Source organism: Thermothelomyces thermophilus, chromosome 1 (assembly GCF_000226095.1).
Source record: "Thermothelomyces thermophilus ATCC 42464 chromosome 1, complete sequence".
Classification (NCBI taxonomy): domain Eukaryota; kingdom Fungi; phylum Ascomycota; class Sordariomycetes; order Sordariales; family Chaetomiaceae; genus Thermothelomyces; species Thermothelomyces thermophilus.
In genome coordinates, this window is record NC_016472.1 from 9632662 (window position 1) to 9658411 (window position 25750).

At 56.0% G+C, this 25750-nt stretch overlaps 6 protein-coding genes across 6 annotated transcripts; 5 read left to right on the forward strand and 1 right to left on the reverse strand.

Moving 5' to 3' along the window:
- The first annotated feature begins 3100 nt into the window (after positions 1–3100).
- Positions 3101–4671, forward strand: MYCTH_2299456 (uncharacterized protein). The gene is made up of 2 exons (XM_003660720.1): positions 3101–3318; positions 3493–4671. Exons 1-2 carry the CDS (start codon positions 3297–3299, stop codon positions 4326–4328), a joined length of 858 nt encoding a protein of 285 aa, XP_003660768.1. The 5' UTR covers positions 3101–3296; the 3' UTR covers positions 4329–4671.
- Positions 4672–6223: 1552 nt separating this feature from the next.
- On the forward strand, positions 6224–10057 carry MYCTH_2299460 (uncharacterized protein). The gene is made up of 3 exons (XM_003660721.1): positions 6224–6636; positions 6712–7251; positions 7332–10057. The coding sequence occupies exons 1-3, from the start codon at positions 6523–6525 to the stop codon at positions 9867–9869; spliced, it is 3192 nt and encodes a 1063-aa protein (XP_003660769.1). The 5' UTR covers positions 6224–6522; the 3' UTR covers positions 9870–10057.
- Positions 10058–10363: 306 nt separating this feature from the next.
- On the reverse strand, positions 10364–11436 carry MYCTH_2299462 (uncharacterized protein). The gene is made up of 6 exons (XM_003660722.1): positions 11313–11436; positions 11214–11236; positions 11056–11122; positions 10924–10976; positions 10843–10857; positions 10364–10775 (listed from the first exon to the last, which is right to left on the reverse strand). The coding sequence occupies exons 1-6, from the start codon at positions 11332–11334 to the stop codon at positions 10749–10751; spliced, it is 207 nt and encodes a 68-aa protein (XP_003660770.1). The 5' UTR covers positions 11335–11436; the 3' UTR covers positions 10364–10748.
- Positions 11437–11588: 152 nt separating this feature from the next.
- MYCTH_2299464 (uncharacterized protein) lies at positions 11589–15497 on the forward strand. Its single transcript, XM_003660723.1, has 5 exons — positions 11589–12671; positions 12729–12967; positions 13019–13908; positions 13965–14333; positions 14980–15497. Exons 1-5 carry the CDS (start codon positions 11929–11931, stop codon positions 15211–15213), a joined length of 2475 nt encoding a protein of 824 aa, XP_003660771.1. The 5' UTR covers positions 11589–11928; the 3' UTR covers positions 15214–15497.
- A 4693-nt stretch (positions 15498–20190) lies between these two features.
- MYCTH_2299469 (uncharacterized protein) lies at positions 20191–21751 on the forward strand. The gene has a single exon (XM_003660724.1). It carries the CDS (start codon positions 20320–20322, stop codon positions 20875–20877), a length of 558 nt encoding a protein of 185 aa, XP_003660772.1. The 5' UTR covers positions 20191–20319; the 3' UTR covers positions 20878–21751.
- A 162-nt stretch (positions 21752–21913) lies between these two features.
- MYCTH_2299470 (uncharacterized protein) lies at positions 21914–24435 on the forward strand. Its single transcript, XM_003660725.1, has one exon. The coding sequence runs from the start codon at positions 22543–22545 to the stop codon at positions 24289–24291; it is 1749 nt and encodes a 582-aa protein (XP_003660773.1). The 5' UTR covers positions 21914–22542; the 3' UTR covers positions 24292–24435.
- The last annotated feature ends 1315 nt before the right edge of the window (positions 24436–25750 follow it).

The following is a 25750-nucleotide window of genomic DNA, read 5'->3' on the forward strand; positions in this document are numbered from 1 at the left end:
AGTTCTCGGCATGCCGAGTTACCCTCGCTCCCCACGCTTGGCGGCGCCGGTGGTCTCCCCCCCAACGACGGAGCCGGTTGGGCCCCGCCGGTGCGGTCGGCCTTCTTGCCGTCCGTTGCCGTTCCATGCCGTTCCTCGCTGTTCGACTGGGCAGATTGCCCACGACCTTTTTTTTTTTTTGAAGAACCAAATAAAAGAAAAAAAAGAAAAACAAATATGGTGTAGGGTTACACCATTATCAATACTCCGACATGCACACGACGAGCGCCGCAGTGGCCAATGTCGCCGCCGGTGTCCCTGGCTGTTCCTGGGGCACGTGGGCAGTGATGAGACTTTGTGTTGTCTCGGCTACGGTCTGGGCGGCGCGCTGTCGGTAACTCAGTGGCTTGGTCTGGATGCCGGTGGGTCGCTGTGGGCGGGGTGGGGGCGGTGGGGTGTTCGCGGGCAATGATGTCGCCTCAGCCGTCTCCGTTCCCGATCACGCAACCGCGACGGAGGTTGTTTCAGACCGTTTAGGCCGCTGCCATGTGTCTATGATGCGATCGGACGTCTTCGATGGAGTACTATGTAGATCGGAAGTGGAGCGCACCCAAGCGTTCACTTCATCCGTTACGATTGGCATACGCAGTTCGGAGCGGTACGAGTAATCCGTGCAAACATGCGCAGTACGTACATACATACATACATAGCTACACACCAGTGGACGTCTGCATACAAGTTTCTTGCCCAATTAGGAATGCCTACAAACAAGGCTGATCGGCAGCGGGCTGGCCGCCCTCGTCCAAAGGTGGGGGGAAATTGGGTTGCCGTGCTGGGTCGTTGACAACGAGAATGCAGAATCGAGTTTCAATGTGTCGTTTTCAACAAGCGCCAGACGCGCTGCCACGCTGCAAACGTTCGTTTTGGGATCTTGTCGATGGGTCAGTCTAGATGCGATGTATGGGCACTCCCTAAGTGTACTAGTGTAGTGTATTCGGCATGGGTGATAGCTACTGGTGGCTGTCATCTTTTTGGGCCCGCCTTCTGAAAAGCTGCGCTTTTCCCTCGACTTTCGCCTCTCCTCCCGCATGCTTGGCGTCTCTGTTTTGTTGTATGTGTATTAATTGTAACCCAGACTGCCATTGTCGAGTGTCGTGTCCGTTGTTTTCTTTCCTGACTTGGTTCGGCCTCTTTCCCTCGGATGTTCTCTGTCGAGCTCGTTTTTCCCTAATGCTTCTATTTTGAACCCAACGAGAGAGGTAGCAACATGGACAAGGGTCGGTTTGTGGCCGGCCCATGCCCGCTCCTGGGCAACCATTGGAGGGCTGCACTGGTCTGTCTCAAACTTAACGCTGAGGGGGACGATCCCCCCCATCAGCTCGTGGCACTGGCGACGTTCCAGAACCGTAGCGCAACAGCCGCTGGCACATCTTGGCGACGACCCGGTCTTCACCCTCTCTCCTATCTTAGGCGGACCTACATCCAGACACCCAGGCCTGCACTGAGCGAACCGGAAACCCTGTCACGAAGTGTCGGCGTTCTGGTCCACATGCCGAAGCCGACCAGAAACCACACCTTTTGAAGTCAGCATCCGCACTTGTCAACCGCCTCAATATCGTCGGATAGCACCAAAACTACTTCGGCCAGCGCCCATCGCCTCAATATGCCCGGGTCGGGTCGGTCAGCCCAAGCGGGAGCTAACCATCCGCTTGGCATCCCACCGCCACCCAATACAGAAGGCCCGGGTTCTGGTTACCGAGAATACGCTGCCGGCAAAGCCCTCGTACATCTTCCTCGACCTTCTCCGAGATCACTTGAGATATTGGCAGCTGGGAAAGGGCAGTGGTTCCTGGAGTTTTCATAGTTCAACGCTCCGCATCAGCAGGGACTGCACATATGCCGTATAAGATTGTTGACTGAGAGGTCTTGTTCCTTCAGGACTCTCTCTCCGTCGGAACCGGCTGTAGGACCCAAGCGGGTATAGCCGCCTGCTCTCCCCCGCCATCGCCGCTTCAGCATCCGATGGAAAGATTCCTGCCGCGCGAGCGATATATATCATCCCGAAAAGTGTTTTTCGGCAGAGTCAGGTCCGTGAGAATGGAAGAAGACACGGAACTGGCCGGGATGAATGGTCCATGCACCCCTTTCTGGCTGGCGCTTGTAAACGTCACCCTTCGGTGGACGTCCGCAATATCCGAATCGCTGCCAAACTTATGATTCACAAGGCTCCGATGTCGACATGCTGCAGCTGTCAACTCTGTCGTTCGCTTCTACCCTGGGAAGAAGATTTGCGTGTCGAGGTCGCCGCCGGCCGCCAACAATGGGAGAACAGAAATCGGAATGTCAGCGCGAGCACCTCATAGTATTTGCTGGTTCGACTGTAAAGACCACCACCCCACTGTTTCGTCACCGAAGGCTCTGACACCCTGGCACGCTGCTATCAAGTCATTTTCGGTCCGACGTTGTCTGCTGAGTTAGGAATAATTAAGTTGAACCCACAGGTGGCAGCCCAATGCGCTTGTTGATTGAAGCGCGATGCCCACATATAGGCCCCCGGCGGTTCTGGTACTGTCCGGCGCTCGCGTGATAGCTCAGTGTTCTTGATGGTCAAGTCTCTGTTCGTTTGCCTGGAGCTCGTGAATCTTGGGTTGTGAACAAACGAACAGGCAACACGCAAAAAAAATGAGGAGAAGAAGCTGCGAGTGGCGTGGATAGGTTGATCGCAAGCTCTACTTGGAAGTTGTAGCAGACGACTCCATATTCCTGTGTAATGTATGTACGGACGTACAGTACAAGTCCTTCTTGATTCAGGTAAGATACGGAGGTAACAAAGATACCTTACACTTCTCACGCTACGCATGTTACCGCAAGTCAGGTATGTAAGGTTACTCATTACGTGTAGTGGATACCTTGTAAGGCAGCCGGCAATCTGGGCCCCGTCATGTAGTTACTGTACGTCCGTACGTACGCGTGGGGAAGATGCCCTCCGTCATTCTTCCGGCGGGGTTAATTCGTCAGTGCGACTGCATTAAGGCACGCTGGACTTCCTAGTTTGTACCGTGTGCGAGGGAACGCTGCCACCGTATTCCGCAAGCTCAGCCATTTCCCGCCGCATTTTCTGTTTTGTTCCATTGTCATCTTTTTGTCTCCCTTCACTGCTCTACCATACGACCATCAATTGAAATCGCCTCAACCATCACCCATTGAACTGTTTCCGACCGCGATATCACCGCGGCAGCCCTCCATCGTTGCGCTCTTGCGATTTTGGCCCCCTAGTCGCTTCCTTCGCGCCCATTGGCCGTTACGTCATATTCGCGATGTCTGCCGAGCCAGAGAAAGGTGAGCTCCTGCCTTGGCGCCGCAGCAGTCATCACTTGTCGCCCATGCCATGGCCTTCAATTGCGCCCTAGCAAGAAGATTAGTCTGTCCATCAACTGCGGTCGCTTCTTCATTGCTTGCTTCGCATATGTTGCTGACGTTAGGCTTCTCTTTTCCTCTACTGGCGATGACCAGTCGCTCAGCAGGGTCAATCTACGGGGCCGCCCGTAACCGCGGCCATGAGCGCCGCGGAGATCCCAGCGCCTAATCCGCCCGAAAAGCAGGACGCGAAGCCGGAAGGAGCCAAGGCAGAGCAAGGCGAGCAGGCCGAATCCGCCGAGCGCTCCATCCAGGCTGGTGCCGGTTCCGCCAGCGGCGGGGGGGTTGAGGGTGTAGTCCCGGAACCGAGCGCACCTCAGGAGGAAGAGCCCAAGCCGGCATCTACTGATCGATCCACAGAAGCTGCCGAGCCTAGCGCGACGTCCACTGCTCCTGCGGCGGAGGAGCCCAAGCAGACTAACGGAAGAACCGATACGTCCGCTGTCGGGGAGCCACTGGAAGCCGCCGCATCCGCGACGGAACCCCCCAAGGATGTCTCCGAGAAATTAGAAGAGCCTACGACCGTGAAGCCGACTGATACCGAGCCCGCCGCGGCTGCCAGCGCGAACGGCGAAGCCAGGCCCGTCCCAGATACGGAGACGAAAGACGCGCCAGCAGCAACCCCCGCAACCGCCGCTGAGGACGACACTGCCAACAACAAGCGTAAAGCCGACGCCGCGCTCGGGCCCAGCGCCGATGCCGAGGGCGACGCCGCAGGGAGCAAGAGAGTCAAGACGGACGCCGAGGACGACTCCGCCCCTGCCAAGACGGAGACCGAACCGCCGGCGGAGACCAACGGGGGCGGAGCCGATGCCCCACCTGCTCCCCCTGCCAAGAAAAGGGGCCGTCCGAAGAAGCAGGCGACCAAGCCTGCCGCGCCGGTCGGCAGGACCGCGAGGAAGACGCGGAGCCAGGGGCCTGTTGAGGTTTGAACCCTGGAGCTGTTTGGAGCGAGGTAAGGTGGTCAAACGAGCAATGATGGGTGTTTCTTCCTTCCATGGGGTTTTGTTTACGGTCCGTCGGCAGGTTGGCTTAAAATCCGAACCGGCTTGGGTCTCAAAACTCTCTTGCAATAACTCCGTATATTCTTTTTTTTTTTTTTGGGGGGGTCCGATCCTCGGCATGGATGGTTTTGTACAACCTGCGAAGTGGCTCGAGGTGTCAAGCGGCGGACGCCAGGTTGTGTACATTATGAATACGCTGCAAGAACAAGTAGCTTTTACTTACCATTGGAATCAATGAAGTCGTTCGACACTCTGGTGCTGGCGGATCTCGGCTTCTCCAGGTTGTCGGTTCAAGGTCGAAAACTATCAAGGAGGAGGCTGACAACCTGGTACTCGACCCTTTCCTAAACGGGGGTTATCAGCTGCCAGTCTTTGGTGTGGTCCAAAAGCCACGAGGTCCAACTGCATGACCAACTTTTTCATGGGCCTGGTCAGCCGAACACCCCAAGACTAGCATGGGCCGCTGAATATCGGTCGATTTTCTTTTGGTCTTGTCGACCCCTAAAATTTCTTATTCTTGTCTCGCGATGGTTACTTTTCTTTCAAGAAGGTTGACTGCAGCGCACACCCGTTCGGAAGCGGAGATCTGCGTCAAAAACCGATGCGTTCCTCGGATCGACGCCCGATGTGGCAAGGTTCCCAGATCCCGTCGTTGTGTGTGGCATGGTGGGAGCAACGGTCAAACCGCCCAATCCGGGCAGCGATAAAACGGGACCCCTGGTTGTCAAGTTTATGCGACCACACTAAGAGTACACTATATCTATGCAGCATCACAAATCGAGAATATAAATGGAGTATGTATGTATATATAGAATGCTGCGTACTTGTAACTAATGGAGAGGCACATCGCCACCCTACTTTATGTGAATGATACTGTAGTGTAGTGTGGCGTGACGGGATCGTTCCGGGAACGATCAAAGCTGCCCTGGTGATTCTCGGATTTATCGTAGATTTGTTGTCATGTTTGGCTGCGACATTGCCATCGTGCACTTCCTTGATCTCACTCATCCAAAGAGCTCGTATTTTGCCAGCTGGCTGTTCCACCAGCCGTCTGGGAGGTGGGACGAGAACGGGACCCGGGGACTTGGCTCGTCCCGGGGTGGGGTGGGGGGCGGGAAGGGGGGAACAGGTGGCAGTGCCAAAAAGAAGACTGCCTTTGCTGGGCATCATTGGATTTTTACGGAAAAATGCCCGGTTCGGTCTCCAGAGTTTTGTTGTATTTTTGGCGACGCGCTCGGTGGAGCGGGATCGCCCAACCGGTTTTTGCATAGTTATCTCGAGCGTTACCGCACGCGCGGGAGAAGCACATAAACCTGGCAGAAATTTTTGGGGGATTCGCTTGCCGAGAGGTGGTCATTCTTGGCTGGCACCGGCACCCCATCCTCTCTGGGCTGGGCTTTTTTAGATTCCAGAACTTGGTCCCCTGTCCCCACTCCCTCCCCCGGGCCTCCAGGTCTTTTTCGGAGAATAGGCCAGTCCCTGAACTCCCTAACTGACCGACCTTTCGACTGAGCTTCCTTCATACCACTTTGCTGTTGCCCTTAGCATCGGAGGCTCGACCATCGCTCGTTACCGGTCGATTCTCCCCAGACACTCGTTTCCGCGCGGTCGAACTTTCGTCGCGCCCTCTCCACGACCGATCTGCATGCACGTCTACCCTTGTCGATCTTGAACCCCATCAACCCGTCCCTCTTTTGAGACGACACACCATTCTCGGGCCTTGGCGTTGAAGCGTCGCTGCTAGCATACGTCACCTTTCGGAGCATCACGTCCAGCAAGCACTTGACGCCCTCAAATCTGACTTGACTTGCTTTTTTGGTCGATCTTTGTGTGTTTCGAAGGAGGCCCATTCCGAGCCGGCCAAAGCGTCCTTGACAGTTGGCTTTTTGTGTGGTTCTGTTCCTTGGAAGGGGACTTGCTGGTGGATGGAAAAGATACTGGGACTGTTGCACCTCGCAGCTCGAACCCCGGCGGCTCGAGGATTCAGTCTGGCTTCTTAAGGGCCGTCTGTTTTTCCTTCCTGAGAGCCGGTTTGCTCGCACGAGCCCAATCAAAAAGTTCTTGGCCTCGACTTGCATACCTGCCCTTCGCGGGCGTCGAACTCGACTCCTCCGAGCCCGGTATGGATGCTATAAGACATGTTCTCTCCCGGGACGAACCTGGGGGCAAAGACAACAACGATCCGGCCAAGGTCCTGCTGGGCCTCTTGTCAGATCCCTTCTCGTCCCAGGTTAAGGTACCTCTCCGAAACGCCACGGCGCTCCTTGAATCGTTCCCTGCGCTGGTGCTGACCAGTAATCTATCTGCCTAGCTTCAATCGAATGCCGTGTTTGCCGCTTTAGCCTCCTCCCTAGGCGTCACGGTCGCCATCGCCATCTGCTTTTCCTTCCTTCGCCCGTACAATAGCGTTGTATATGCGCCGAAACTGAAGCATGCCGACGAGAAACACGCCCCTCCACCACTGGGGAAGGGCATCTTTGCCTGGATCGTACCCCTGTGGACGACTTCGGAGCGGGACATGATCAACCTGGTCGGCATGGATGCCGCCGTCTTTCTTCGCTTCACCAGGATGTGCCGCAACATCTTCCTCGTCCTCTCCCTACTCGGTTGCGCCATCCTGGTCCCGATCAACTGGACCAACTTCGCTGCCGATGAAGCGAAGTGGTTGAGCAGGATCACACCGCTGAACGTTTGGGCCTCTGCGCACTGGGCCACCGTCACGTTCGCTTGGCTGTTGACGATTGTCGTTTGCGGCTTCCTTTGGTGGAACTACAGGAAGGTGTTGCAGATGAGGCGCGTCTACATGCGGAGCGAGGAGTACCAGCACAGCCTCCACGCCCGCACATTGATGGTACGACGGCGACTCTCGTCCTCTTGGCTGTTCCCTTCAACCGCCCAGCTAACCGATCGCAGTTGTACGACATTCCCAAGAACCTCACCTCGGACGAAGGCATTGCCCGGATCATTGATACCGTCGCCCCTAACTCGTCCTTCTCGAGAACCGCCGTCGCCCGCGACGTCAAGATCCTCCCCGACCTCATCCAGCAGCACGACAAGGCCGTCCGAAAACTGGAGAAGGTGCTGGCCAAGTATCTCAGAGATCCGGACAACCTCCCGCCGGAGAGACCCAAATGCTCGCCTTCCAAGAAGGACCCTTCGTATAGCACCTACCCGAAAGGCCACAAAGTCGACGCCATCGAGTACCTCACCCAGCGGATCAAGGTGTTGGAGCTGGAGATCAAGGACGTTCGACAACGGATCGATAAACGGGGCTCGATGCCATACGGATTCGCATCCTACGCAGATATCGCCGAGGCGCATGCCATCGCTTATGCCTGCCGCAAGAGAAAACCCCGCGGCGCAACCATCAGGTTGGCTCCGAGGCCGAACGACATCATTTGGGACAATATGCCGCTCAACTCGTCGACCCGGAGCAGAAGGAGGCTGTGGAACAACCTTTGGATGGCGGCCCTCACGATCGCCTGGATCGCACCAAACGCCATGATCGCCATCTTCTTGGTCAACCTGAGTAACTTGGGGCAAGTGTGGCCCGCCTTCCAGGAGTCGCTACGCCAGAACGCCGGGATCTGGTCCATCATCCAGGGTATCGCCTCCCCCGCGCTCATGTCGCTCGTCTACCTTGTCCTCCCCATCATCTTCCGGCGCCTGTCCATCAAGGCGGGCGACCAGACCAAGACCGGGCGCGAGCGTCACGTCGTCGCGAAGCTGTACGCCTTCTTTGTCTTCAACAACCTGATCGTCTTCTCCATGTTTAGCGCCATATGGAACGTTACGGCAACCGTTGTGCAGCAGACCGAGGGGGGCGCGAATGCTTGGCATGCCTTCCTCGACGCCAACATCGGCCAGACCCTGTTCGTCTCCCTCTGCGGCGTGTCGCCGTTCTGGGTGACCTGGCTCCTCCAGAGACAACTCGGCGCCGCCGTCGACCTGGCTCAGCTCTGGACCCTTCTCTCTACCTTTGTCACGCGCAAGTTTTCGAGTCCGACACCCCGCGAGCTGATCGAATTCACTGCGCCGCCTCCGTTCGACTATGCGAGTTACTACAACTACTTCTTGTACTACTCCACCGTCGCCCTCTGCTACGGCTCCATCCAGCCGCTTGTTCTGCCGGCCGCGGCCCTGTACTTCTGCATCGACGTAGGGCTGAAGAAGTATCTGCTGCTTTACGTCTTCGTCACCAAGACCGAGAGCGGCGGTCTGTTCTGGCGCATCTTGTTCAACCGCTTCCTCTTCGGCTCTATGCTTTCTCACCTTGTCGTGTTCCTGACGTGCTGGGTTCGCGGTGACGGAACGCATGTCGAGGCGTATGCCGTCGCCCCCCTCCCGTTCCTCATGCTCGCATTCAAGTTTTACTGCTCGCGCGCCTTTGACGACAAGATGCACTATTATGCCACTAGGTATTCCCCGCAGCAGCGAGCCGAGTCGGGATTCGACTTCAAGGAGCAGAGCTCGCGGAACGACCGGCTTGCCGCTCGCTTCGGACATCCCGCGCTCTATAAGCCTCTCATCACACCGATGGTGCATGCCAAGGCGCAGCACCTGCTCGCCAGCATTTACCAAGGCCGTCTGAGCGACGGGCGGGACGCTGGTCACGACGATTCCGCCACCGTTAGTGGCTACAGCGACACCTATCTCCTCGACAACATGGCGTCCGGCAAAGCCGGGAAGCTCTCGCCTTCAATACCCGGGTTTGAAGTCGTCCCCGAATCGCGCCTCGATTTCGAGTTCTACAAGAACCGCGACGAATTCGCTGCAGACCACGGTGGTGGCGACCTATTCGGCCGGAACCCGGACATCGTCCGCCCTGGCACACCGGGCACGATCGGCAGCGGGCACTCAGAGCCCAACTCACGGCCGGGCACGCCCCAAGGTGGAATGGGTTTCGCCGGCAACAGGAACCCTTATTCTCCGTACCCAGACCCCATCGGCGCTTCGTCCGCCTATCCAGGGCAACCAGTCTACCTCTCTTCCTCCGCTTTCGACCCGGTTGCCCGCCCCCGCAGCCCCATGTACGCCAACCCCAACGACAGCGCCACCAACCTCGTGGCCGCCGCCGCGGGCATGCCGGTCTCCTCGCCGGGGATTCCTCCGACGCCGAGCACGTATCGGTCTCCCGGAGCAGGAGCAACAGATGACGACCTGGGTCCGGTAGCATCTGCTTCCAGCAGCCGATATAACCAGCGCGCCCCGGGCATGCTGGGTGGCGGGCCGCACGGGTACGGCGGACTACCGCAGACGGATGAATATGATGTGCAGTCGCCACCTCTGAGGACTGTGGCTGGGACGCAGCAGCAGAAGGATCCGGCGCAGTACGATTATTTTAGAGGCGGAAGCAGTGGTGCGAGGGCGGGGTACGGCGATCGAAGCGTGACGCCGGGGGCTGCGACTAGGGGCAAGGGGCCTGGTGCGGGTAGTGCGGGAAGCCAGATTTGGGGAGGGAACCGGTAGTTTCGTTTCCTCTTTCTCTCTCATGAGCCTCCACTCAGACTAAGGGGGCAGGCAGGGTGAAGAAGGACGAGAACATGGAAAGGATTGGATTAAACAGGATGAAAGCAGCGGATCTTTTACGGGATCTTTTACGGGATCTGGCAGTTGTCAAAGGGATGATGGCGCAATTTCTGCAAGGAAGCAACCAGGCCGGTTCTGCTCTCGAGCGCGTCGCAAAATGGTGGCATTGTTCTGGCGTTGGCGGTTGGGCTTGTTTTACCTATTCACGCATCTGTTGTGTTGTTTGGACATGATGGCTGGCTGGCCACCGCATGCATGACAGACGCATGACGTTCTTGATAGACGGTACCTACTTTTGCCAATATCTTTGATCTACTACTTACGCAGATGTAGTATGTTTATACTGTAGTACAATCTTGTAATTGATTCGTGGTTCGGGCTTCGATTCATAATAACAAATGCCCACTCTCTATCAGGGGCCTCATTTTGAGAGAATTGCTGATGGCAACAGACCACGTTAGGTGAAGGCGGGCTCGGGCATAGTATAGGGCATGACGGGACTCGAGACTGCGAAGGTAGGAGATATTCCGTGTAGGTTACCAGGACGATCCCAGGCGTGGTTCTCGTGCACAGTCAAGTAGTCCAAGTCCAGCGTTCACTTGACTACGTACAAAACGTCGCTCATTGTCTTCGTTATGTAAGGTCCGTATCCTCGCAAACATGGCAATCCTGCGCCCAGCTACCGCTGACCCTTTGCGCCCGAAAAAGCATCCCAATCCTAACCCAACACCGGCACCGGCATTGGTGGCCTTATAAATCGGCCACCACACTCAATGCAACGCAACGCAATGCAATGCCCTGCTTCCCAGAATGGGAACTCTACTTCTTTCCCGATTTCTTGATGCCCTTTTTTTTTCTCTCATATTAGCATGGTCACAAGCCGTGGTAGATCCTGCCGAAAGGCGAACCATACCTGAGAACCTATGTTCTAGAGGCGACAAAGAGAGGTCAGTGACGGCGTAGTAAAGGACCGCGAGCGGGCACGGAAACTCACCAGAGGACCCTTGCCGCTGGCCTTGGCCGCGAGCTCCTTCTTGGCTTTCTCATCTGGGTTGATCGGGAGTGTTAGTGAACAATGTCAGCGGGAGAGATGTGCCCTTGGGAGTTCCTCCGGCAAAATCCTCACATTCACGCTGCTTCGCCTTGAAGGCCAGATCCTCCTCATCGAGTTCCTTGGCAGACTTCTTCGGGGCCTGTTTTCGAACCGCATCCCGGTTAAAGCTCTGATCGTCAAGGTGGGTTCTACAGTAAGGGAACCCAGGAACGGATACCAGTCATGCGCACCTTGAGGGGCTTGGCCTTGCCGCCTAATGAAGGAGTTTTGTTACTAATTAAGAGTGATCTTACTGGCGCGAGCAAACCATGTCTTGGACAGGAACGTACCTTCTCTGCTCTGACCACCCATTTTGTGATCTGAGTAACGACAGCTCCGAGACTGTGAAAGGTTGGGTCGCTTCAGGGCAAAATGTGGGAGAGTCGACTGCTTCGAGCCGGTTTAGGGGAAAAATGGCCCCGCCGGAAGAGCGGCAGGCCCAAGCGAGTCCCCTGGAAAATTTAGGCGGTGAAATGGCTAAACTCCGGTGAATTTTTTCTGGAAGTCCCTTGCATTGTCACCTGAGGCGGGCTGCCAGACGCCCAGAGAGCATGCATCAACGCCCTGAGAACTTTCAACATCGGAAAACGTAAAACCCAACATCGCCGCGTCAGGCTTTCTCGATCCCACGTTGACACCACAAACATCTCCACCATAGGCATTAACGATTTTGCTCTCTCGGACCAGCCTTTCCCTTCGCCTTATCCTGACTTATCCACGACCGCGACTGGAAAGTCGAAGCTCAAGTCTGAATACTCCCCAGCCGAATTGATTTGACTACATTAGGCGCTGCCTGCTACATTCGAGCGGGGCGCCCCTGAACCAGAGAGGCGCCGGTTTGAGTCTCCGCCAAGCCAGGACAGCATAGAAGAACTAGAAGGGTGAACTCGGCGGTCGGTACATACAATGGCGTCCTCTACGTTCAGCTCGGATGAGGGGGAAATCGTAGAGGCAACTCCCCTGCCTCGCTCTGGAAAAAACGGTGATGTTGACCGGACCGGCAGACATCGAGGTAGATACCCGTCGCGCACGCCCGAGCGCGACTTACCATCAAGAGAATCGGCCGACGGGCCCCGCCGAAGCCGGTCGCCCCGCGGCTGGAAGCGGTCCCGGGAGGACCACCGCGACCGGCGCGACAGCCGCCAGTTCCGCGTCCACTACGAGGGCAGCTCTCGCGACTATCGCCGCCCGTATCGCGACCTAGACCGTCCTCCCTCACGTGGCGCAGACCGCTACGACGAGCGACCGAACTATCGCTACGGCAGCCGCGAACCGGCACCCCCTCGCCCCAGAGGCCACCGCGCCGATGGCGGCACCTACGACCGCAGCTACGACCGTGATCGCAGGGACGATGGCTACCCAGACAAGCGGGCTCGGACCCGCAGTCGGTCACCCCGCGGCAGGGGCGACAGGACCGACAGGACCGACAGGACCGACAGGGCGGGGCGAGACGGTGGCCGCTCCGGAGATGACCTGAGGTCAGGGGAAGACAAGTACAGTGCCCCTGCTGAGAGACGTCCCCAGGATGGCTCCACGTCCAGGCGGGATACACCAGTAGAGGCTCCTGATGTGTCCAAGCAGAATGCTAAAACTGATCAAGGTGCTACGGTTGAACGAGGCATGAATGACCTTGCCCTTTCACAACCCAGGTAAGGGTGGTTCCGAATTTTCAAGAGGCTTGACCATCGCTAACGCTGCTGTTGCAGCGCACCTCCCGAACCGGAACCCGATATGGACTGGGACCCCGATGCGGCCATGGACCAGGAGGCGGCCGTTCAGGCGGAGATTGAGCGGCGTCGCCGAGCCAGAGAAGCGGCTCTCAAGCGAGCAGCAACCCCGACGGTCCAGGCGTTACAGGCCGGTGACAGGCCTGCCTCCACGCCGACTTCAACTCGTCCGAGCACTCCGGGCCCTCAGAAAGCCGAAGGCGCCACCCCCTCCTCCAGTAAGCCCACGAGCCCTAAAAACGACAGGTGGATTCTGCTAACGAGCATAGACGGCCCTTTATCACCCGGTCCGTCTCCGGGCAGGGTTCAAGCCGCCCTGTCTCCCGGGAGCTTCAACTTTGCTGACGACCAAGCACTCATCAATGCTCACGCCAAGGCTAAGACGGCCGACGAGGACGGACCGTCGGCTGCTGACTATGACCCGACCGCGGACATGAAGGAGGACGAGCGCAGAGACGAGATGCGCCACGGCAACGTAGGTCTGCATGGTGAGCCTCGTCGTCCCTCTCAGGACGAACTTGCGGCCCCTCCAGCGGAGACGGAGGAGGAGGACAAGGGCCCCAAGAAAGGTGATGACGACGACAACTTCGACATGTTCGCAGATAACTTTGCCGACAAGTTCGCCGCGCCTGCGCCTGAAAAACCCGACGCCGCCCAAGAAGGACGCGCACCGCAAGGCGGCGGTGGCATCTTAGAAGGAGATGACAAGGAGGGCTATTACAAGATCCGGCCGGGAGAGCTACTGGATGGGCGGTATCAGGTCCTGACAACCTTGGGCCGTGGTATGTTCTCGGGCGTGGCTCGTGCGGTCGACATCACCACCAAGAAACAGGTTGCCATCAAGATTATGCGCAACAACGATGCGCTGCGCAAAGGAGGTCTCACCGAAATTGCCATTCTCGAGAAGCTCAATGCCGCCGATCCGGAGGACAAGAAACACATTGTCAGGTTCGAGCGGGCCTTCGAGTACAAGGCGCATCTCTGCATGGCTTTTGAGAACCTGAGCATGAACCTCCGCGAGGTCCTCAAGAAGTTCGGCAACAACGTTGGCATCAACCTGAATGCAGTACGGGCGTATGCGTACCAGATCTTCCTCGCCCTGGGCCACATGCGCAAATGCAGCATCATCCACGCCGATCTGAAGCCAGACAATATACTGGTACGTAGAGCCTTCGCATCTCGGGGTTGAGACCAAAAGCGCTAACTGGGCCACAGGTAAACGAAGCACGCAACGTGCTCAAGATTTGCGACTTGGGCACCGCAATCGATCGTTCCGATGCGGCCATGGCTGCGTCCGAGCCTATGCCATACCTTGTGAGCAGGTTCTACAGAGCTCCCGAAATCATCCTGGGAGTGCCCTTCGACTATGCTGTCGACATGTGGTCCATCGGATGCACGCTGTATGAGCTATACACGGGCAAGATCCTTTTCACGGGCGAGAACAACAACCAGATGCTGAAGAATATCATGGAAGTTCGGGGCAAGCTGAGCGCAAAGTTCTACCGCCGTGGTGAGCTCGCCCACAATCACTTCGACGAGCTGGGCAACTTCATCAGCGTGGAGCGGGATAAGGTTCTTGGCAAGGTGAGTTCAAGCATCGCTACCTCCTCTTCCTCGCGTTTCCTCTTCGTAACATCATACCGTTATGCCCCCCTTCATTGATATCTAAGCGTTCCCTCCTGCCCCTCCAGCCCCGTCACCTCCTTTTCCTCTCAAAACGCAACGCCAATCATTCTTCTTTCCTCCTTTCTCCGGTCTCTCGGTTCTGTGTCGTAAAGCCGTCAGTTGGCGGCAAGACCGACCTTGCGCCGCGGTCCTCGTTACCGCGGCCACGGCCTGGGATTAGGAAACACGCCCCGCGTTGGCGGTTCACCCCGGCGGCCATGCAGGCCGCCTAAATGGCCACCAGCCACCTCCGAGCCTACATCATGTGCAACGGGGCGTGTACACCCCCCGCCCTTTTCCAGATTGCCGCCGCGCGTCGTCGTGGCCCAGGCGAGGTTGTAACAAACTTGTCAACACAAATGCCCGCAATCACTGATCCCAGACGGCTTAAAACAGCGGCTATACACGGGTCAAAGTCTCGCGTCTATGCCTCTCTAGCCGCCCGGGTCCAAACACGGCCGCCATGCGGTTCCTTATAGGCTCCCTGCCCCTTTTTTTTACGTCTAGTCGCAACCTCACGTTGGATGGTACGTACCATGCTGACCACACCTCGCTCGTGTCACAGACAACTGTTCGCACGCTGGCGACCGTCAAGCCGACGCGGGACCTGCGGACCCGCCTACTGGCCGCATCAGCCGGGATGGACGATGCCGAGAGCCGGGAGCTCAACCACTTTATTGACCTACTGGAGCGGTGCTTGACGCTGAACCCGGAGAAGCGGCTTGTGCCTGCTGATGCGCTGAAGCATCCTTTCTTTACTCAGCGGGTGCATGGATACGGGCACGGGCATGGGCGATAAGACCGGCGCTGCAGCGCGTGGAGGTAGAGTTGGTTTGGGACGACAGCCAGGTATGGCGAAGCTTCATTCCTCCCAAGAGGCGGTGGCGATGTTGCGCTTGAACCTGATATAGCGATGGAGCTGTGTCAAGGTCGATGCCGAACCGAGATTGAGAGACTAAGCAAAGCCTGTAGTAAGAGAAGGGGGTTATAGTGGTAATAGTTCGATTCGGAATATATGAGGGGGTCCGGACATAGAACATGCGCACATAAGATTACTGCCTTTTTTTTGGGACCCGGGGGGGGGGGGGGGCGGGGAGGGGGGTTCAACCATCACTGGGGAAGTCCTCCTTCCATCATCAAGGTTCAAGGTCTCTCATGTTCCAAACGTTGTGGTAGAAGGACATGGTCAGGGACTGGCCGGCACCCATCAGTGAGCTCACGCCTGGGCACCTAAGGGCGCATCTTTTTTTTTTAGTCGGTCCCTCTGTGCTTGACCCCCCTTTTGGCCTGCCATGCCGTCCCCCTCGTTTTTGTTTGGTAGCTAATGTTGTTTGTTGGTTCTACCATTTGCTCTCTTTGCGCCTTGACACCAAATCTCGTGTTATGTTGGCGCTTGTAGCACACTGCCCGCCTGGCCTGACTTATCCTAAGCCCTCGCCACGGTGGCCGTTCCTACGGCGCCCCACGACCGTGGCGAGATCCTAACGCCCCTTGGGGTGGCTCGAAGAGCGCACATGAACAATTCGTAAAGTTAGTGCTTAGGAACTCCACCTTGGCAGACTCACCAATTCGTGGCAAGCTGACACCGCAAAGAGAGAAAGGAATACCTTTCAAGGTTTACCATGTGCGGCACCCCCCTGAGATCCCCCGAGAGTGGCCACCACCAGCGGCAGGACGTGTACATTAGTTTACGTATGTACAAGCGGGATCCTGCACCCGAGCGGCTCGAATATAATTCGCTCTCCGGTTAAAAAGCCAAGGTCACATTGCCCCTTGTCGAGAGGTTCGTCGCCGCACTGCGCCGCTTCCACTGGCTCCTAGCGTCGATGCGGAATGCCAACGGTCCCCCAGGCAGGCTCGCCCATATCGTAGTGTATGTATGTACTTAGATTGGATAAGTTTAGTGTACGACCGAACTAGATCCTTCGTCTCGGGTCGAACAAACTCCGGGTGGAAGACTGATAGGCCGGTCACGGCACCAAGTGGCACAGACAAGACAGAAGACCTGCGTCGTCCCATGACGGTCTGTGGTTGACCTGCTGGTCTGCTATTCTTTACTTGTTTCTTCTTTTTTGTTTCTCATTTTTCTCCTCCTTGACTCTTCTCTTCCACTGGTCTGACATCGAAAGAGCAAGACACTAACGAACCAGAATCACCAGAATCCAACGGGAGCCAGCCGGGGTTTGGTCTGACGCCCCGGTGCCGGGAGGATCGAGTCGGAATTGTCAGACAAGGAGTGGTATAGCGGCACATTAGACGCTACTCGCATCGGTCGTTTGTTCCTTCGCTCCAGTGGACCAAGTGACAGAAGTAATCCGTACGTAGTACGGAAGATGTTGGTATTGCTTACACTGCTTGCTTCGCTCCTCCCCCCCCCTCCCCCTTGCTTACGGGAACGGACACGGACAGACGACAGGAATTGCCGCCTCCCGCCGCGGCCGGCCATCTCTCCTCTCTCTCATTCCCTCATCCCTCCCCTTTGACCAACCTCTGTCTCCCTGGCACTGCCGCTCACCAGGCGGCTTTTTTTTTTTTTTTAACACCACTACCAGGCCGACCTCCACACCGTCGCCGCCGGCGTCATCTCCAGGCACGACTTGCGCCGTTTCCCCCCCCCCCCCAAAAAAAAAAAAAACACCTTCTTTTCTCTCCTTTTGCCCCTCAACAAGCCCCAGGACGCCTAGCCGATACGTAGGGGGCCGAGCCATCCTCGGCTCTACCGTGTTCGTGTATCGTATTCAAGCATGTATGGTATGGAACTACATTACATTGCTCGCAGGCTCTCCTCTCGGCCCATGAAGGATTGGATTTGGAGCATCAAACGTAACTGAGTGGAATGAGGCACACACTCCCGGCTTTTTACGTAGGTACTAGGTACTATGTATGTAGTTAAAAGGGTCGAGCTGTCGCGGACCGCCGCTAAAGAAAAGTTGCTCTGTTGCCCGTCTCCCATGTTCCCGCTCGAGCTGCTCCCGCCGCAGTCGCACATATGTGTACTTTGGATACGCATGTGATGGACCTTTTACGGAATGCTCACACTACCTATATATGGTGTGTATGTACGGATTACATAGGTTATGGTACATTTGTACGGAGGGAGAAACCCGGGCAGTGGCTGTGCTTCTAACCCATGTCTGCCTCTTTTCTACGGAGTACACTAATGTACGGATCCGTACTTGCCCCCCATCCAACCCCCGCACTCTGGATCGCCCGATGCCACCCTCAGCGAGCGGCGATCGGCCTGGCCGGGGATGGTGCCTTCGGAGTTGGTTCCACATCCGGGGCCTTCCCGGCCGACGTCATCTCCGTGAGCGGGTGAGTTGAGTGAGTGTGTGTATGTGTGCGTGCATGCGTGCTCGTCAGGCGTGCCGCGAAGGAATTTTACGACCGAACACGACTATGCACACTAGTTAGGTAGTTCACGACGACTCCGTACCTTGGTAGAACAAAAAAGGCGGTGCAATGACGATCGAGTCTCTATCATTAGGCGCCAATCATTCATTGTTTCTGCTTTTCCCTAGTATTACAAGTAGTATAGAGAGCTTATTTGTTGACTCGGGATTATTTATTTATTTATTTATTTATTTATCTATGATTTTATTTTCTTGTTATATTTTAACTCTGTTTCATTCTTCTACTCTGTAAATTTAGATAGACGTGATGATAAAAAGATGCTTCTGGAAGCTTGCCAAGTGCCCTCGGGCTTCCTTCCTTCATTCACTCCACTAATAACTCATCCGCTAACAACATTCCTCATTAGGATCGGCGGCAGCCTGTTCACCCTCCAGTTTGACCTGCACGGGACAGGGATGCTGCGTCAAACCTGAGAACTTTAATGCTCCAGGCATTTGAGGGTCCTGCCTGATCTACACGGGGTCAAAAAGATTGCGCGGTCGATGGCCTCATCTGATGAGCTCTTGCGTGTATGATTGCGGGCCATAGTTATCAGAAACACTGACTGCAGACCCCAGCCGGGAAGAACGGGCAAGAACGGGCAAGAACAGAACAACCCGGTCTGAGACCGAGTTGCATTCCTTTTTTTCCCCCTCTTCTGTTTCGGTGTTCTCTTGCATTCACCTCGGCATGGTTTCATCTTGCGTACGCCTTCCAAGGAAAAGAAGAACCGCCGGACTTCGTGTTCTAGCAAATTCCACTTGCGTACCTTACACAGTACTTGCAGATCATCAATCTGCAAGTCGCAGTAGTTATTCCGTGTTTGCAAGCAGTGTGCCAAAATTCCCGTGCAACACCGCATTGGACTCCATACACTACTCCGTAGTAGAGGCTGCCTGGTCGATGACGCAGTGTCCCCAGCGAGATGACTCGGCAACATCAGAAGGATGCGGCAGGATTTCATGGTTTCCCTAACCTAATAACTGCAGGTTATACTTACACCACCGCACACATCTACAACCGCGGCGTCCATGCATCTTGGCGCCCTGCATCAAGGTTTCGATTAGTGACACTAGCCGCTGGATCGTCTGGATGTCTGGATCGTCAGCGGCGACCCGATATTGAGGCCCATCCCAAGTTTTCTTTTCGAACGAACCCTACTCCTGTGCTTTGTCGTTCTTGACGGATGCTTCACTCGCCGTGGCGACTGATTCGAGCGGCCGCAAACATGGCTCGTCTGCGGCCGGCCTTGGTTTGCGGCCCGTGGAGAAGACAGGGAATGGATATTACTCGAGTATACGGGTGTCGAGATAGCAGAGACCAGCTAGCCGGCTAGTAGAGGGTTACCATATTAGAGGAAATTTTCTTTTTCTCTCTTAAGAGAGGGTTGCATAGCCGGGAACAGCCAGAGTTACGCAAGTGTTCAATACTACACTACAATGCTTTCATCGACTAGCGGCTGCCGTCGAGAGAGGCTCAGTCACTGCGGTACAAGATTGCCACACGGAGCTCATATTGATCACGAGCATAAATGCGAGATTGCAAGCTTCCTCGCCCATCTGCCCACGACCGGCGGGCCGCAGAGGGTGCCATTGCCCCACACTTAGCTGCCGGTCAGAGACTGGCCATCGAATCGATGTCATTGTGAGGCGGCCAATGCACGCAACGTGGGGCGAAAGTCACCCAGGTCCTGCCCAACTCGGCCAGTCACAATTCAACAAATCCGCCTCTCGGCCTCCAACCCTTGTGCCAAGGACCGAAGCGAGGTGACTCTGTGCAACTTGTGGTTGCCTCGCAAATGTGGCCTGAAACTGATTCTGCGCCCAGTTGGCTGCTTTCCATCCTTTTGTGCTCTCGTCGCTTTGTTTAACGGCTGCAACCCCAACTCGCTCCTCCGTATCGGCGCTCTTGGTCAAACCGGGCGCAACGACCAATGGCACTACGTCGCCTAGATGGCCTGGAAGACGGGAGAACAGCGACAATAAAACCGTACGCTTGAGAACTGCCTTTGGACGGCCCACAGAGACCCACCAGCAGGTGCTTGGATTTCAGGCGGTTGCGTCGGCTGCCTACCGCCCCGTCCACCACAGGCCCGCCGACGACCTAGAAGCCGAGTTATCGATCTGCTTTGGCCCCTTTCTGGCCCAAGCCTGGCAGATCCCGAAAGGAGCCCCACGAGGCCTTGCGACTTCGCTTGAGCGTTGGCGGTTCCACCGTCATCTTCTGCCGAGACGCCATCTCAATCTGGCTTTCGATGGGCTTTCGTCACGCCCAGCCAAGCACTCTGGTCTGGAGCACTGCCTGGCTGGAGACGTAATAATGTACGGATTACAATAGCAACTAGTTATCCGTACGGACTATCCCGCAAAGGTACTCCCATGTTGTGCAGTTGTGCAGAGCATCTCGACGCCTCCCTCAGCGAGCCCGAGGATCCCGTGCCAGTACTAGTTACTTCGTACAGCAAGCGCACGCCAATATCGACGGCGGAGCCTTTCCTTCGGCCTTGCCACGCATGAATTCTTGCGGACTGATGGCTGTACAACACTTCGTTAGCACTTTATCCGGGCTCCGACTGTGCCCGCATCAGAGGGGCACGGGAACCCTCAACGCTGCTCAGGCTGCAGACAAAGCGATTCGCTCGTCCTTACCGCTGCGGTGCAGTGAACACCCAGCAGCTGCCGGCCTGCCCGTCTCCTGGCCGATGCATGCAAACATCCACTTGGTTGGCGGCTGCTCCGATCTGCAGAAACAAACAACGCAGGAGAAGCGTCTGAATCACCTCTCAGACCCGAGGTGTGGCACCCAATCAATGCCGTCTCCTGACAAGCTGGGCGGGAAGCTGGCTCTCAAACAGCAGAACACCGGAGACGACCGTTTCGGACTCCGGGCCCTGGTCGTTTACGAAGTACGCATTGAAAGACTTACCGGGAGATCTGGAGACCTCTTACTCTTTACGCCACGAAAGAGCGGGTCTTTTCGTGTCAAGAGATCCAAAGTCTGGGGCACTAAACAGCACCACACTGGTGTACGGATTAGTGGAGTTTTACTGGGCGTACCGAGTGCTCCATAACTACACTACGTGGACACTTGACTCAAAACTTCGCCTCTCCCGTCATCGCCCACATGCCCGCGGGACACTACAAGCGGCAGCCATCACTCCGTACCGCCTGGCCAAAGAAAGAAAAAGGGGAGGGAGACAGAAGTAAAGAGTCAGCTCGTCACGGGGCCTCGGCTGACTTCTTCGCCCGGACATCAGCCCCGCCGTTTGGCTCTCTTGCATTCACTTGTGTTCTCGGCCCACACCCATCTCATGAGACCAGAGAGAGTCTTTTGCTCACCCTTCCCGTTGTTTGGCTGGCCCGACCGGCATGTGGGGCGAGGAGGCAGAGGTGTGGGGTGGCGGGAGGTGTGTGTGTGTGTGCGTGTGCATGTGTGCGCGAGAGTGAGAGAGGAAGCTGTGACACATTGCAATGGCTTGTTCGCTTGCGCGAAAGGTATCGGGCCCATTCTGTTGGCCACCAGGTCTCCCAATCGCACGGCCGCCCAGGGTCCCGCCACAACACATGTTCCCACCAACACCATGCTCCTTCAGAACTAGCGCCGCGCACCCAAAGATTAAGAATAGGATGGCGCATCGCCGGTTTCATAGGCTCCTCTAGTGTAAGGACAGGGGTGTTGTGCCGGGCCCCGATACACCGCACTAACGTTACTATTAGTTAGTGGGTGTGAGTACGAGTACGTATACTTGATACGTACTCCGTACCACGGGTGGTGGTGGTGGCCCACAGAGGCGGCACCCCTGGCCTGCCTGGTTCCCGCCTCTGGGCATTGGCATGGGCAGACGGCGCATCGAAGACTGGGCCCGTCTGACATGGGACCTTCCGAGGCCAATAAAGCCACTGCACACACAGCTCGAAGCCATCGGGCAAGAGAAGGGAAAGAAGAAGGGAGGGGGGGTGGGGGGGGGAGGGGGAAAATGGGGAGGTAAGGAGAGGGCGCCTTGGGGATTGACGGGGCGGATTGACGGGGCGGTGGAACTGGCCAGTCAATGAGCTCGAGACATATCAACGATCTCCCAGCCCGCATCAACGACGGCCTTTGCTCCCGCCGTCGACCGCCCTTTCTCATCACTCATTAACACTATCCTTCCCCCCCCTTCTTTTTTCTCCCAGCGCGCATCTGGTCTTTGTATTACTTTTTTTTACCCCTGCCAGTTGCCGTGGGAGTCTGTTCCCCATTAAAGTCGCCCCCTCTTCTCGCACTGCCTCCTCCGAAAGTCACCTGTGGATCCTTCGCCCGTTGACACCCAACCAAACCATCTTATCTATCAAGCCAAGCAGGCCAGCTTGACTCGCTCGCTGGTTTGCGATCTTGAGAGGAGAAAATACATCGGCCGCCCCTTGAGGAGAGAAGACTTACTTTCGATAACTCCCCGGGTTTCTTCGAAGCCAGCCATTGGGAACAGAAGAGGCTTATTTAATTTTTTTCTCTTTTCCCAAGCTCGCAGTTTTGGTTTCCTAGAGGATTTTTGGCCATTTCCGCAGGATCTTGCCACCAAGAATCGCCTCTCCGTTTTCTTTCTTTTCCTTCCAAAATATCTGCTTTCCTTTCCCTCAATCTTTGGCCTGCTTCTGCCTCTGGATCCTGCATCTCCCGGGACCTCGGCATACATCTTTTTCTCTCTCGACGGCAAGCCAGCAGGGAGACAGTGCGTTCGGAAGCGAAGGGTTAGATCATGCAGCATGTTTCAGTATTCGGATACCCCACTCCGCCAGCATCACCAGCCTTCGGCCGGCCCTGCAGCGTCCCGAGCCAGCATATCACGGTCCAACAAGCTTGCCTGCCCCAGTTCGTCCCGGTCGCCCCGGAGGAGAGGTTAGGGAGGTTCATCACCAGCTCGTTGCAGTTGACGAGCATCGTGGGCACCGGCGCCTACGGGGTGGTCTACTCGGCCGTCGATACCAAGACCAACGTCCGCTATGCCGTCAAGTGCCTCAGCAAGTTCAACCCGGATGGGACTCCGCTGGACCGCCGCCAGGTTGCCTTCCAGACCAGGGAGATCAGGTTGCACTACCTCGCGTCGAGCCACCGCAACGTGGTCTCGATCCTGAAGATCATCGACTACCTGGACTGCATCTACGTTATCCTGGAGTACTGCCCCGAGGGTGATTTATTCTACAACATCACCGAGCGCGGCCAGTACGTCGGTAAGGATGAGCTGGCCAAGAAGGCTTTCCTCCAGATCCTGGACGCCGTGGAGCATTGCCACAACCTGGGAATCTACCATCGGGATTTGAAGCCGGAGAATATCCTTGTTACGGACCAGGGAGAGACTGTCAAGCTGGCAGATTTTGGTCTTGCTACCTCTTCAGACCGATCCGAAGACTACGGCTGCGGCTCAACGTTTTACATGTCACCAGGTAGGTTCTTGATGTCGCGAACGACTCCTTCCCCTTTCCCGTTTCTTCATATATATATGATATATATATATATGCCGTTAGAACAGCGCCCTCTCTCTCTCTCTCTCTCTCTCTCTCCTCCTCTTGTTCCTTTCACCACCCCGTTTTCTCCCTTTTTCTCTCCGGTACACACCCCACTGACTTTTCTCTTTTCTCTTATTTTAGAATGCCTGGATCCATCATCAAGGAGGCCGTTTTACTACTGCGCACCAAATGATGTCTGGAGCCTAGGAGTCATCCTGGTGAACCTCACCTGTGGACGCAACCCATGGAAGCAGGCATCCTATGAGGATTCCACTTATCGGGCCTACATCAAGAGCCGGGACTTTCTCAAGACTATCCTCCCCGTGTCGGATGAACTGAACGACATCTTGGGGAGGATCTTCACACGGAACCCGGACGAGAGGATCACGCTTCCGGAGTTGCGCGCTCAGATCCTGGCTTGCTCCAGGTTTACCCAACAACCGGCAGCCGAGCTGCCGCCGTCTCCTGCACCGCCAGGACACACGACTTACGTTTTTGAGGGACAGCCCATCGTGGACGATGAGTACGACTCGGACCACGAGGTGCCGCTCTCGCCGGCATCGTCGGACGGCGAGTCGTGCTCATCCGACGAGGAAGGATCCCTCACTTCCACCTGCTCCAGTATCGAGGACCTGGAAGACGACGACGACTGCTCCCTGGAGGACATCCCAGAGGCCAGGACGCCCCCGCCGCAGGCGCAAGCACCCCTTGGAGAGCCAGCAATCTGCGAACCCGAGGAGCCGAGGCACGTGCCGTTTCAACAACCACCGGAGTACATGCACCACCAATACCACGGACAGCCCATGCTTGTTCCCCCTTCGGCCCAGGCCATGCCCATGCCTATCCAGCCTTTTGCCCAGAACAAGTTCCCGCTGGACCAATATGTCTGGGACATGTTGAGGTACGCACAGCCGACGCCGCAGGTGCAACAGCTCCACCATCCGGTCCCGTTCCACCATCAGGTTCCGCTGTTTGCCCACCACATCCAGGGCTGCTATTAGCTTCCATGCTATTTTTTTCCCTCCTCTTCTCCCTGGGATGCTCCTTCTCACGTCTCATCTTCCATGGATACGCTTCTGGTGTGGCCGACGAACCCCAACTCGACCACACACACACACGCACACACACACACACACACACACACACACCGGGCTGTGGGATAAAAAGCCGTTCTTGAAAACCGAACGATCCTCAGTCCAAGGCCACGACAAACGTTTACAACTATTACTTTTCTTTTCTTTTAGGCTGCCCTAGAAGGGAACCGCCAAACCAAAAGAGAAGCAAAAATATGGACTTTAATCAACCCGAGGTTTTGTTCTCTTTCTCCCATCTCGGAAACGGAGATATCACCCCTTTCGGGTCTCGGCCGGGCTGGGGGGTTGCCGCTCGTACATTTTCTCAAACAAGACCTTGCGTGTATCTTTTTTCTTTGCTTCTTTTTTCTAATTCTCTTCCCCATCTCCTTTCTTTTCTTGGTGCGTCGCGCGAAGGCACCTTTGTTTGGGGATCACTTAGGGGAGCGAGCATATCATGGCGCTGGGGGGTAGGGGCAGCGGGATAAGAGATACAGGAGTTCCCTGGACATGAGGCTGGTGTTTGGTTATTTGTTTCACAGTTCCATCATCATTCTAATACCCCTCATCTATTTTTTTTCGGAGTTTTTTTTTTTTTTTTGGGATGAAGGTGGAAAATGTCAGGGCATGGGATATGAAAGATAAAAACATCTACTACTACTTTGGTTAGACGTTACCCGGGTTCAATAGCCCTTCGCGCGCCGCGTCATGTGGCCGCGAGAACACAGATTACGTTATGCTTAGTTTTGGGTTGGGGGGGGGGTTTTCAGAAGACAGCGTCAATAGAAGGGTGCCTGTCCCCTTTCTTGGGCGAAAAGAAGCTGCTTGAGAGGAAGCTGTCATGCTTAGCTAGCAATGTGATGGAGATATGCCGCAGGCCACCGTCTTGATCCGCCTTGACCAATGTGACGCTCTGTTGAAGGTTGACTGTCATATCAGAGAATATAGCTGAACTCCACGTGACAGGATTGTTATGCCCCGCCCCAATGATGAGGCTTGGCTTGGTCATTAGAAGAGGACGGCTGTCCGCGGAAAACGTACTACTGATATGTTACATACATCCATCCATCGCCGGTGGAACGGCTTCGCCACGGGGGCCCGGCGAGAACCCGATCTTTGCCACCAGCCTTATTACTCGCTTTACACTAGTGTAGTGCGTAAGGTAGTGCGCATGTGGAGCGTTTCTCCGTGCACGGAACATGCACGGAGAACATGCTCTCCATCCCCTTTTTTTTTTTTTTTTTTTTTTTTTTTTTTTTTGGTTTGGTTTGGTTCGTTGGCCAGTTACCTTATGTAGTTCTTTATCAAGTACACTACGAGTAAGCATGCAACTCTGTTGAAGGTGAGTGACGTTGGATACCTGAGAACAGGGGAAGAGTGAAGGCCC